Genomic DNA, 13,392 nt, shown 5'->3' with positions numbered 1-13,392 from the left:
TCAAACTAATTAGTGTGTGCGCGTGTGTGCACGCGCACTGATCACAAAACTCTTCAGTCTAGTCACACTGTTGGTGGTAATCGGACGTACCGCAAGAAAAGGTCCTCTCTGCGTTTTTGCAGCGATCTGCATGCTCGTGGTTCTGATGCCACCTCCTGGTTAGTGGAAGTACTTCTCCGCACGCTTACAAGCGATGTGCAAGTACCAACCCTAGTTTTAAAACAATAATTTGTAGAGCAGGTGGCCTAAAGCAGCACAGATTCCTAGCAGTCCAAGTCACTCTCCTTAGATGTTATAGCTGTGCATATTCTGGAGAGGCCAGCTTGCAGAAGGAGGCACTAGGATGATCATGAACAGAAAGTACTTTCAATGAGAAGGTCTATGAAAGGGGTTACACTGTCACTGTGATTGCAAGGGATTTGGTCTGATAACCCAACAGGGCTCCTCTGCTCCTATATGCCTGTAGTCCTGCTTATTGTGCTTTTATCCATGGATAGGATGAGACAAATATTTGTTGTTTTTATAGTTTCTTTTTGTTGCTATTTTTAAGACTTGTGGTCCCTTGTGGGCACAGCAGTGTGGAAGCCAATACTACGCAACAGGAGTCTGTTCTGAAATCAGTCCAAGTTTCCAGATCCTAAGAAGCTTTTCTCCTGCTGTTCAAAGTAAGGCAACATGTGCAAAACAGATTCAATGAAAAAAATATATCAAACGAAATCAAGTTATGTTGTGTTGGGGACTCTTGATTTGGGATTTTTTGAAAGAAGTATATGCAAAAAACAAAGTTCTGTGATTCACACATAAGGACTGACAAATTGTGATCCAGTGCTGATATGAGTATGGACTCACTCCTCTGAATTCAGAAGACTGCACCAGCGCAGGCTCAAAATCTGCGTATGCTTCTATTGAGTCCTCATTCTGGCAAAACCTTCCTGATCTGAAGTGTTGCCTGTGTAAGACCTAAATATGCACCTCTAGATTTAGCCAAAGAGTTACAAGTATATTGAGACTGAAAGTGCTTTTAGCGTCCACTTTTTATTTTTGTTTTAGAGTGTTCCTCTGTCATAGACGTTGTGGTTGTCTGTGATGAGTCAAACAGCATTTATCCCTGGGATGCAGTGCGGGCATTTTTGAAAAAATTTGTACAAGGCTTAGACATAGGCCTTAACAAAACCCAGGTAAGTCAAAGACATCCTTGAGAAAGACCAAAAAAAAAACCAACCCAAAAGACAATGGGTTTTATTAGCAATTTTAAAGGAAACCAAATGTGCTTTAGCATAACTACAGTACCTCTCCCAAAGCCACAGATTACGCAGTTGTCCTGTGTCTTTCAGTATTGGGTTTTTTATCTCACAGCTAACCTATTTCAAAATGAATTAGTAATTTGATTCAAAACATAAACCAACTGAAACAGAAGTCTAGAGGAGTCAGATCTCTTTCATGCATTACTGTAAAAGTAATTAAAATATAGTCTGTGGGGATGTGGTAAAAGTAGAACAGATTTTTTGTGGGCTTTTCTTATGGCTCTTACTTTCCAACTGCTGCACCTTTAAAATAGGAGTTTTTCCTGCTTGGTTACTATCTGATCTTTGAGTTCTTTTTTCCTTTTAATTTGATGATGGTAAGGAAAATTTTATTGCCTTTTTTTAAAACACTTTCTGTCTTTACAGTTGTCAATTTTCCATAAATAGTTCTGGGAACAAAGACTGGAGCACTGGAAATCTCTCTCCCAAAGCCTGCCTTCTTCCTTGGGCTACTTTGGAAGTGAGGTGCTTAAAAGCTAGGCTTCCTGCTCAGTCCTTTCTGAACCTCACCTTTAGCATCTTCTTTTTTTCTTTCATACTAAATGTACATCTTAGTATATGTCTTTAGCTTCACCTGTATTAAAAATAAATAGGGTTTGCAGTGCTGTCAAGTGACTAACCTTTAGGATTTCCTTAGAAGAGATCAGACTGAGGTGCTTGTAGAATTTTTGCTATTTTCTCATTTTTCCCAGAGCTCTCTGTATTATTGCTGTCCATCAGCTCTTCCAGAAGTAACCAATCAAACATTTAATGACTATTTCAGATTGTTTGCATTAATATATTGTAGTCCATAATAGATTATATAAGGTGCAAGAGCATTTTAGCTTTCTTTGTTTTCCAAATGTGTTAATATTAATTGCTTTCATATGTGTTGAAAGACAGTTATAATCCCATCTGCATCTGCAGATCTTTTACTCCAACCTGATAATAAGTAAGCATCATGATTCTATGTAACTGATTGTAATGCATGGTAATCTAACATAATTTATTTATTGTACAGGTGGGTTTAATTCAGTATGCTAATGATCCCCGTGTAGTGTTCAACTTGAATACATATCAAACAAAGGATGAGGTTGTTAAAGCAATGGAGGGAACATATCAGAAGGGAGGAGATCTCACTAATACTTTCAAGGCCATTGACAATGCAAGGTAAAATACATTGATGATTACTGTGCAGCTATTGTTAATTTACCTTACAAGGCAACGAGCACATCCTGAATTTCACCACTGAGAATGCACACACTTGGAGCCTCTGAGGAGGTTTCCAGTGCCAGGCAGAATCCTTCAGGTACGTTTACAGTGCCCCATGCAGAACAGTACAGGGATACGTAAACTAGACTTGCTGAAAAGCAGTCTTTAACCATTGGGTTAAACTCTACCCTAAAGTAGTTCTGGTACCCAACAGAATTGTTTGGGGTGTCACAGATGTCTAAATAAGACAGTGCATCGAATACCATGGACAAGCTTTTAGGAAAGATACAAAACCATTGAAAGAAGTAAAGTTTATCCAGGGATTCAGTGGGACCCGTAACATTCTTGTTCGCAGGTCAGACTTTGGTTGATTGCAGGGAAAATAAAATCTCTTGTCTCTTGTCAGTTTGTCGCTGCAGCACCAGCAGCATGAAAAATAGGAAAAACTTAAAACAATGTGCTATGACTCTGAATACTTAAACAAACCAAGTCTGTTTCTCAATGGAAAGATGCTGTTTTGCAGTTGAATAAAGGACAGGACTCTGGGCCAAAATACATGCTGAATTAAACGGCCTTGAAAAATTTTGTTTAGGAACAGACTCGGCCTTCAATGGAGTCAATATTTGCAGTAGTATTGAGGAACATATTAATAATACTCTTCCCCTTTTGTTTGAACTTGGAGCCAATTCCTGGCTACTCTGGTGTTGCAAAACTTAATAGTTCTGACAAAAAAACCCTTTTTATTTAGAAATATTTGTACAAAAAAATATTGCTTTCCCTGGAATGTACATTTCTATCAGAAATACCATCCAGTCCTACTTTGGTTTTTTTATACTTCCTTGATTACATTTCTGATGGCTCTTTGAGCAGTGCTTTGAGAAGAAGCTATCACGAGCATAACTGAAAATTCTTACTGAAGATCATTACTTTACAAATAAAAAAGCACTGCAGATGCACCTTGTTCTAAGTCAGTGATAGACATATTCATTACGCTATACATACCAAATTCCATCCATTATAAATTGACATGTGATAAATTCAATATTTTATAACAGACAGTATGCCTTCTCACCTGAATCGGGAGGACGTCCAACAGCCACAAAAGTAATGGTTGTTGTGACAGATGGTGAATCACATGATGGCTCCAACTTGAAAACAGTGATAGGTAAATGCAATGAAGACAACATAACCAGATTTGGCATTGCTGTAAGTAATACTATAATTATATATATTGTTGCAATTTTTGAAAGATCATTTTGGTGTGTATGTCTGAAAGTGCATGTCCTATAATTAAGCTGTACATAATGCATGCATTGTTACACTGGTGAGACTGAAACTAGGTGAAATTAATCTTTATGCGTTAGCAAAATATTGGTCATCTTTAACTGGCTGAAAAAGCAAAACCAGTATTACCTGAGCAACTTCCGTGGGTTTCTCCTTTGCTTTGGTTTATGTATTTTTCCTGTCTGAATGGTGCCTTGAATAGGAATACAGTCTGATAAGCAATTCAGTAATATGAATGAAGGTAATTTTTTTTTTAATATGTAGAATATTTACTCAAATAATACAGAATGAAATGGAGTAACACTATGATTTCCTTCACTCTTCTTATTGTGTTCTTTTTTACCCAAGGTTTTGGGATACTTAATCAGGCATGAACTTGATACTAAAAACTTAATTAAAGAAATCAAAGGAATTGCTAGTCATCCAACAGACAAGTATTTCTTTAATGTGTCATCTGAAGCTGCACTGCTGGAAGAAGCAGGAACACTTGGAGAGCGCATTTTTAGTATAGAAGGTAAAATACTCATTGTCTCTGAAAAATTAGATCAGATTCTTCCAGCTGATAAGCTAAGGATTTTATTTACTTTCACCTTAGTGTAGTACTGTGAAAACGAGGGGCAGCTGGAGCTGTGAGTTGTTCCCTGCTCCCAGGAGGGCTCTGGTTTGCACAGGTGTTCCTCCAGCTACCCCACCCCTAATGAGCCTGAGCTTTCAAGTTAGTTTCTGCAGTTTGTGGGAAATATTCCCTAGTTTCTGAAGTTTTCAGTCAAATTATGGGCTTCAGATATCCACTGGGGGCTTGTCCATATGCATCCAAATGTATTCAGAGCTATTACCACTGGAGGAGTAAAGATGTCTTTATGCTTGTCAGATTCACCTGTGTGAATGCTAAACAAGTATAAATTTATAAAGCAAATCAGAAGACTAGGTTACTGATTACAGAACTGAAATGCTACAGTAATGCAATCTGTGTGGTGGGCACCTACCAGGTTCCATCCCTAGCATCACTCACAGTACTCTGTCTACTGTTTGGAGAAAGGTGCTGTAGAGGTGATACAGAGACTCTTCTCCCCCAGAAGCCAGCTTTTTAAAGTCAAATTTAGACCTTGCTTGGGAGGCTTATGTCCTGCCCTTGGCCCTCCCTAAAGAGCTTTTCATGGCAGCAGCCTTCTTGTGCTCAGGATGAAATCTTCCCTTCTCTTTGACCTCCATCTGTTCTTAACCAGGCCCATGCTGCTAATCAAGTCAAGGGGATCGGTTGAGCTCCCCGTCTTGGGTTTTGCTGAGTACTCCCATTGAATTCTCACTAATCGAGTCCCACCCATCTAGCTTAGGAAATGCTCCTTGACATCACAGTATTTTTCAAAGACAATTACAACAGGTTTTTTGTAAGTCCTATATGACAATAAACATTCATATTCTATTTGAAAGTTGTGAATATACAGTTATGAAAGCTGCTAATTTCAGTGTATTGTTAGTGCTTCCTAGGAAACATAAAAAGAGTTTAGCCACAGTGACAAGACTGTGCAGACTGATTCAAGCCATCTTTATCATCATCTTCTGCCTTTTTTTTGGAAGAGACTCATAGCATCATGGCTTCATCTTATCAACTTGCCATTAAATCCTCCAGATATTTTACAGTTTATGAGATCTTAGATTTCTGTTGTTCGTAGATGTTGGAAATGCTCTAACAGAACTAGTGGGTTTGGAAAAAATAACATACAATCCCTATATAGCTACACTCAGAGGCAGCAAGATGGGATCTCTTGTGTGGTTCTATAGCGTCAACCATCTGTGAATATTTGTTTTACCAGGTACAGATCAAGGTGATACATTCCAAATGGAAATGTCACAGGTGGGCTTCAGTGCGTATTACTCACAAAAAAAAGGTATGTGAATTTAATTATTTAATGATACAAATAGATGTAATTACATAGATATGAATGTTTAGAAGTGCAACAAAATAAGACTAATAAAACACAATGACCAATTTTAAGATTTTTTTACAAGCAGGAGTATGTCAAATTATCTTCTTTTTTTTTTTTTTTTTTGACTTGAATACCACAAAAATCACTTCTAATAGATGGTGTATATCTCTAAAATGAAAAAATATACATTAATATGTGAAGTTACGTGAGTAACAGTTTCTTTCATGTAATGATTTTGAGATGTGTTAATCCAGTGATTTCAGTGATTTCTGAATTCACATAGCATGAAAAATTCAATTGCTCCAAGTTAATATTTTGCAGTTGAATAACTCAGAAGAATTGAAACCATACTGTAAAGCTGGTATTTTTCTAGGCAGTCACCATACTGTAAAGCTGGTATATTTCTAGGCAGTCACCAAGATATAAATAAATCAAGTCTGAAAAGAATTTATCTAACATTTATAAAGTTAATAATATTTATTTAAAGCATATTTCACTCTAGAAATCAGAAATAATAATAAATCAGATACATTTTTCATGCTAATGAATTTTAAGATTATCTTGACCAAATACGTCCTCTTTGTAAAATTCAAGTGTGGTTCAAGCAGCTTTCAACTGAAAATACAGGGAGGTTTTTTCTTTCTCATAGCCCTTAAAGGTAAATGAAATAATTTTTTAAAAGTCCTCTGTATTTGCACAAATTGAAGTTTTAATTTACCAAGCACTTGGTGCTAGGAAATGGCAAAAATTAAGAAAGATTTGGGGGTTTCTTCAGGAAAATTACACATCCTATTTTTCTTGCAGTTTTCTGTAATGGTATCTCAGTTCAGTGAAGAATTTTAATGTGAATAATCTAAACTATGTTTGTTTTCTGTGTACAATTCTAAGATGAAGAGGTATTTCTGTATTAAATATTCTGTATAATAAGCCATATTAATTTGGATTTTAGATTTAACTGTTCTCTTAAGGGCATCTCCCTAGTTAAAGAATGAAATTCTGAATCTTTTTCCATCAGCTTCTGTGTGCTGTCATGGCACTTCTGTTGTCAAAAAGGGGGCTTAAGCTTTTTCTTAACAGTTTTGTTTGTGTGATCTTCAGTCTTCTGAGGATCATGAGTGCATAAAAGCATAGACTTGGCAAGCCCAACCTCAGGGTGGACAGGCTTAGGAAATTATCACAGTGTTTAAATAAAGCCATTTTATCTTGAGTTGCAGTGCCATGGGAGCTAAAGCAGTCACTTATCCTCTTGCAGTAGAGGGTGACAATCCCTCTTAATAGGGCAGTAAAGTCCTGCATGTAAGTGGTAACTATAAGCAGCTCCAGTCAATTGCTTGCAGTCATTAGACTGTGCATCAGGGCCTTAAACACAGCGATGTAGGAAATAATGTATGCTAACTTCAGCTTCCCTTACACTTTTTCTGAAATAGGTAGCTCTAAAATACTGATTTTTATTTTTTAAAGGATATTCTGCTGCTGGGTGCTGTTGGGGCCTATGACTGGAGTGGAACAGTAGTTCAGGAGTCTTCAGACAGCGTCACCACCTTTCCAAGCCATGTATTCGAGAAGATTTTACAGGACAGAAACCATAGCTCTTATCTAGGTAAGGACTGAAATACAAATCTGGAAATGTATCAAACCTTTATTAAGATATTAAAGAACTTGGAAAATTCTGCTCTAGCCAGACTCCTGTTAAGAACGGATGTGAGAATAGGGAAAGAATTTTGCATCCGAAAAGATTTTATTTACTGGTCAACAGTTGGAATGGAAGGAAATCCTTATTGTGGTTTTAAAATTCTACTCATATCAATGTGGTAAGCTGAAAAAAAAATCAGGCTATGTCACAGAGACATAAGAAATCATGAGGTTTGAAAAGGCTGCTTAATGTATCATACTGATCATTATGGGTACCTTCTCTTTTAATAGTTGCACATACTTCCCCAGTTACATGTGGATGAGAAGCTGGTTGACTTGCTATCGTTCCATCTGTGCTTGCTCTTTCCTTGGCCTTTACCAGTTCAGTTTATAGTTTTAGAAATATTGCTGGAGTTTAACAGAGGTCTTATTTATAACCCACATATGTTTTCTGGCGCATGTTTTTGTGACCAACTAGACCCAGTCAGTTTCTATTCTCAGTTCATTTAAATGTTTTCTGCAAAGCTACAACATGCCTGCTCTGGCGATTCATCCCTGAATAATGCTCCTACATTAAGCACCTATGACTTTCTTATCCTTGAAGTTATTTAATGCAATGCTAGTTTTGCAACTCACATGCTCTTTTCCCTACGGCTTAGCATTACTTGCAGCCAACACAATGAATAAACTAAACCTAACCTAATGAGCAGTAGCTCTTTTGCATGTGTGACCTCTTCAGACTTTCTGTTCCTCACTTTCCTAGAATAATTGTTAAAAGGTCAGGTCATTTCCTTTCAGCTCTTCTCCACAAGGCACTTTTAGAGTATTGGCCTTAATCTTTTTGGAGCCAACAATGTTGTTGCCTATTCTGTCCCTTTATTTCCCTTCTACTTCTTTCTGTCCCACAGTAAGACCTCTCTGTACTAGCTCGCTCTCACCAGCTAAGGGCTGCTAGTACATCACAGCTCGCTAGATTGGCCCCCATTCTGCACTGCACCCTCTCACTTCAAATGGCTGTATGCTGTATTAATTAGGAATGCGTGGCCTTAACTTGCAGAATAAAATTTTGTTTTGTTGTTGCTTGTTGAACTTCTAGTCTCCAATGATGTTCTCTCCCTAGAAAAACAGTGTCTGAATGCAAATCTGAATTAGACTGGTATATGTAATGATCAAGGTGTAATCCATTTAGACTGTGCTCCTCACATTGTCCTGTAGCTTGCTAAAGCTGCATATTCTGCCCAATCACTGGATTTTGTTGTTCAGTTTAACTATAGTCTTTATAAAGGATGATTTTCTTCTGTTAAAATAAATTTGCTGTAATTAAACCACAGAAATGTAAAATATTTACTAATGCTAGATTTATAGTGCTAATACATGTTTAAAATATTTGCAGGTATTAAAAGATGTTTCCTGAAAGCAAATAATGTTAGAATAATGGGAATGAGGATTAAAATGTTCAAAGAAGTTCAGTCAACCTAAGCCCTTCAGCTGACGAGCTATTAATACAGCCTGTTCTATTCAGCCAAAGCACTGGGCTGTGGTTTGGTGAGCTGTGAGAAAATGCACTGCAAGCTTTGCAGAAGCTAGGTGTTCCTCCCTAATTTGAAGGCTGGCCCAAATGTTCACCTCATGTTTCTCTTTATTTCTTCATTCCAAAGATATTCTTTGCACTCTTTTTCCTATCTCCTTCACAAGCATGACATTTTTGTGGTCTATGTTTTACCGAACAGGCTAAACTATTGTCCATGCTATCCTGCAAACTTGCTTCAACTTGATCTGTGTGTCATTGTTCTCTCCAGAAGACTGTTGCAGATTTTACACATATGTGACAGCTTAACTTCCTGTCTGGAAGCATCATTCTCTGCGACTAACATACCAGATTGACTCATCCTCTGTGCTTTATGGATAACCAACTGACAACTTGTAGTTAATGGCTTCTCACACATGTTAAATGTTGGCTTCTCCCCCCAGGTTATTCTGTTGCCGTTCTCTCAACTCGGAACTCTGTCTATTTTGTTGCGGGTGCACCAAGATCCAACTACACTGGCAGAGTAGTGGTTTATGATGTTGACAGCAATGGTAATATCGCAATTGTGCAGTCCCAGAGAGGCGAGCAGGCAAGTATATTTTGGTCATGAATGCAGATTTTGCAGGCATCTCTTTTTATTGACACAGCAGTAAATTGCAATGCATTTGGTTTGAAAATTCCTCTTTCTTGCAATGCATTTAGAATCCACTTGAACTTTTCTCTGCCACTAGACGATTTCAGTGAGTTTAACTGAACTCTTAAACAGTATTTTAGGAAGTCCTCCAATTAGTGGTAAAAGATAATATACAAAACTACTTAATGTATTATTCTGTCAACACCTCTAATTGGGAGAGACTCGGTGAGCTCCACTCTTCCTGAGAAGTTGTGAAGTAGATGACATCAAAAGAGAGATTTGGAAGCTCATTCTCTTTTTCTCCGTTTGGAAAGAACAGTGAGTTTAGATGGGTTTGGTTTTGTCTGTTTGTGAGACAGATCTGAGAGTAAATCAGAGATTGGGTAGTTTCATGTGCACAGTTTAATATAAAAAAATATACCTCCCATAGTTTATTCTCTGTTTGCATTCTTATTGGTGAGTGATAAAGCCATAGCAGCAGCTACTGGGCAGAAACAGTGGACACATGGTAAGGATATGATTCTTCAAACACTGGAGTATGTTATATAGTAATTTCATTCCAACAGGCAGTTTCATTCATTAGTATTGGACTATTTCTGGGTGTAATTTTTCTGAGTCAGGTGCTAAAACATTACGCTTTACATAATCCATTTACAAACATGACTCTCTTACTTCTGGTTTCAGATTGGCTCCTACTTTGGCAGTGTGGTGTGTTCAGTGGATGTTAACAGGGATTCTGTGACAGATATTCTGCTTGTGGGTGCACCAATGTTTATGAATGACCTGAAGAAAGAGGAAGGAAGAGTATACATGTTTTCCATCACAAAGGTAAGAATGGCACTGTAGCAAAGCTGGAATCAGCTTCCTGCCTCTCCGTGATAAGTGCTGGTATTTTCACTTGCAGCTGGAGGGATTTACTGTTGTTCCCTGCACTACTGTTTTACCAAGGAAAGAGCAGTCCAAACTGCAATAGTACTTAGTGGCAGTGTCTGTTCTGTTAAATCAGGGAGTGATCAGAAGAGCGGTGCCTGGCCCTACAGCCAGCTGGTGCAGCAGACTTGCACAAGCTGGCATTGCTTTGGGCAAGCTTCTTTCAAAGCAGACTGGCCACATGCATGCTAAAAAGCCTTTGGCCCTGGATCTCTTCAGGGCCTCTAAGGCACTATTTAGTGTATCCTTTTCAAAGTGTTAGAAATACTGCAAGTGGTGTTTTGGTAATGAGAAACGGAGCATGTCCTTTTCCTGGGGTGTGGCATAAGGGCAGGGGTAAATAGTGCCAAATCTGCCTGGTTAGAGGACTGCGGATGGAGCCCTTCCCAGTGCAATCTTGCCCATTCTGCTTTTCAGGAGCAGCCGCAAACTTTCCCCAGAACTGCTTGTGAATGTAATCTGGGAATAAAGCCAGCTGGAACAGACCAATATGGAGTCAATAAGCAAGTTAGTCGCTGAGCACTATTCATGACCAGGGGCCTGCTGCTCTAGGTGGCTCCCTGGTCCTGGTTCTAGGCACCGTGCTAGGCACTGTACACAAATATAACACAAGGTTGACCATTTCACTGAAAAACTTAGCTCAAGGCTTTTGCTAATTTATTGTTTCTGATTTGATTTTGGCAAATCTGTTCAACACCTAAGAGTATTCCCAAAACAGTTCTAATAAATGCTCTTCTGCCAGTTTTTTGCATTGTTTTGTAGACTTTCACACTGGATGGTTGCTATTACTCATGTTGTCTCCTTTGTTCAGTGAAGCTATGTTATTTGTCCAGTTCTTGACTGTGTTTTTCATTCAGACCTGTAGTCAGTGATTTCAGAATATCTATATTAACAGTTCTGAAGCCTCTGGCACTTTTGAACAGTCTCTCAAACAATCAGTGGGTGTCTGGATATGCAGAGTAAATTAATACCTTCCGTCCATCAGAGAAAACAGAACATGGCCTTTTCACTAGGTAAATTGCAATCAAATAAATAGAGAGGAAGGAACATCCATCCTCTTCAGCGGCTGCTCACAGTCATCATCCTGGAGCAACAGGAAACCGTACCCTAAGGCAATTTCAAGGTAGATGGAGGTGCTGGAAGTGGTACTGCTGGCAGCTGACATTGGCCTTTGTGACTGTGGAATTAGACACAAAATATGGAAAAAAAGAAAAATGAAAGGTTTTTTTTTTTTTTCATGTTTTGAAAACTGAATAAATTGGAAGACCATCCTTACAACCTTTACATCCTTACAAACCAGTCTTTGTCAAATGTTAGGTTTAAAATTATTAAAAAGCTAAGAATAATGAAAGAATCTTTTTTTTTTTTTTTTTTTTTTTTTAAGGACCTGAATTTGTGCAACTTGTCCATGTTGCACAAATAATACTTTTCTGGTCATTTTTAATAAATAACTTGGCTGGTATTTCTAAAATTTTAAGCACAGTGTGATAACTGAGGTTAAAGATGAGAGCGATACTTGCCAGAGAGTTGAATTGAAGCTAGTGTAAATGTGATCATTTAACTATAAAGATCTCCAATCTTTCTTTCTTCATTGGCACTGGAGAGGTCAGGAGTTTAGCATTTGGACACATGTTTTTTGCATTAGTTTAGTTAGGAAATTCCATTTCTGTTTCAAAGAATTATGTCCAGTTACATAATTTCCATTCCCTCTGCATAAAAACTGGTAATCCAAAACTGGAAACTGTATTTTTCAATGTATTGTGAAACTTTCAGAACAGTCAGATGAGGACAGTGAGAGCATTTAAGCTTCATACATATGTTATATTTGCTGTTAGTGCTTTGCATAGCATGCTTTGATTTTGCTGTGTAATGCTTGCCAAGACTCTTAAGACATAATGCAAACTGAATGGGCAATACAATAGGGAAGGAATTCAGGGTTGAGCAGTCCAAGGGGAATGTACTGGAAAACAGAAACAAAAAACAATGCACATAGATACTGCTCCTAAGTGTAGTCTGGCGCAATGATAACTATGGTTTTGCTTTTTCTTCTTTTTGCTTTTTAAAAGGGAATTTTGGATCAACAAGAACTCTTGGAAGGTCCACAGGGGTCAGAAAATGCTCGCTTTGGATCAGCGATCGCAACACTTGCAGACATTGATTTGGATGGCTTTAATGATGTTGTAATAGGTGCACCACTGGAAAACCAAAACTCTGGAGCAATTTACATTTACAATGGATTTCAAAAGACTATACGTACCAAATATTCTCAGGTACATAATTTTGTTGCATAATGCTGTACTCAGTGCCTTTAGATCAGCTAGAGGAAAACAGAAAGATTTTCTATCTTTTAATTGGCTACTGTTTCATCCTCTTAAAGGAGTACTGTTATTCGCATGGCTTATTTCAAGTTTTGTGCCTCTCCTTATTTCAACTGTCAACATACCCTGGCTGATGTTGTAGTGCTTATAACTGAAGCATATAGATGAAAAGGACTTACAAGATGCTCTGTCTGCGCCTCTCAGAATTTTTGGTGCCTGCATATGAAGTAATTTCCTATACATTTTTTGACACGCATTATTCAGGTTTTTAGCACTGATGTACAGCAATGAAGGTTAGATAAATCCCAGCTCTGTAAATTATAAATATGTAGTATTAAAGGAAAAGACTTTGAAATGAAAGGTTTTTGCATATCCTATATGCTAATATAATAGCAATTTTAACGTCACTTTTCATGCAGACTTTCTGGTTGTAGAAAGTATTTGTTAGAAGTCCTGTTAAGTTTCCTATTCTTTGAGTTGCTCAATGTGAAATGGAAAAAGTTTCCAGTAAGTACTAGCTGCCATACAGCATTCAGTTGGTGGATCTACTCCCAAGACAGAAAAAGCTAGTCCATTGTCTGCCCCAACAGGGAACGAAGAAGTGCTTAAAAGCATCATCCACAAAAGCATTTTGTTTAAACAA

At 37.8% G+C, this 13,392-nt stretch overlaps 1 protein-coding gene across 2 annotated transcripts in view; it reads left to right on the top strand.

The window, feature by feature from the left end:
- The window catches only part of ITGA2 (integrin subunit alpha 2), a 70,426-nt gene that overhangs the window by 32,362 nt on the left and 24,672 nt on the right, over nt 1-13,392 (top strand). For both annotated transcript variants that reach the window (XM_030003544.2, XM_041120626.1), the window contains 10 exons: nt 551-665; nt 1,051-1,178; nt 2,305-2,453; nt 3,551-3,701; nt 4,128-4,293; nt 5,594-5,663; nt 7,165-7,307; nt 9,311-9,456; nt 10,186-10,329; nt 12,498-12,701. In XM_030003544.2, the coding sequence (XP_029859404.1) occupies nt 551-665; nt 1,051-1,178; nt 2,305-2,453; nt 3,551-3,701; nt 4,128-4,293; nt 5,594-5,663; nt 7,165-7,307; nt 9,311-9,456; nt 10,186-10,329; nt 12,498-12,701 (1,416 nt within the window). The remainder of the gene's footprint in view (nt 1-550; nt 666-1,050; nt 1,179-2,304; nt 2,454-3,550; nt 3,702-4,127; nt 4,294-5,593; nt 5,664-7,164; nt 7,308-9,310; nt 9,457-10,185; nt 10,330-12,497; nt 12,702-13,392) is intronic.

Source organism: Aquila chrysaetos, chromosome Z (assembly GCF_900496995.4).
Source record: "Aquila chrysaetos chrysaetos chromosome Z, bAquChr1.4, whole genome shotgun sequence".
NCBI classification, from domain to species: domain Eukaryota; kingdom Metazoa; phylum Chordata; class Aves; order Accipitriformes; family Accipitridae; genus Aquila; species Aquila chrysaetos.
Note: the sequence above shows the minus strand (reverse complement) of the source record. Positions and strands in the feature narration are given on the sequence as shown.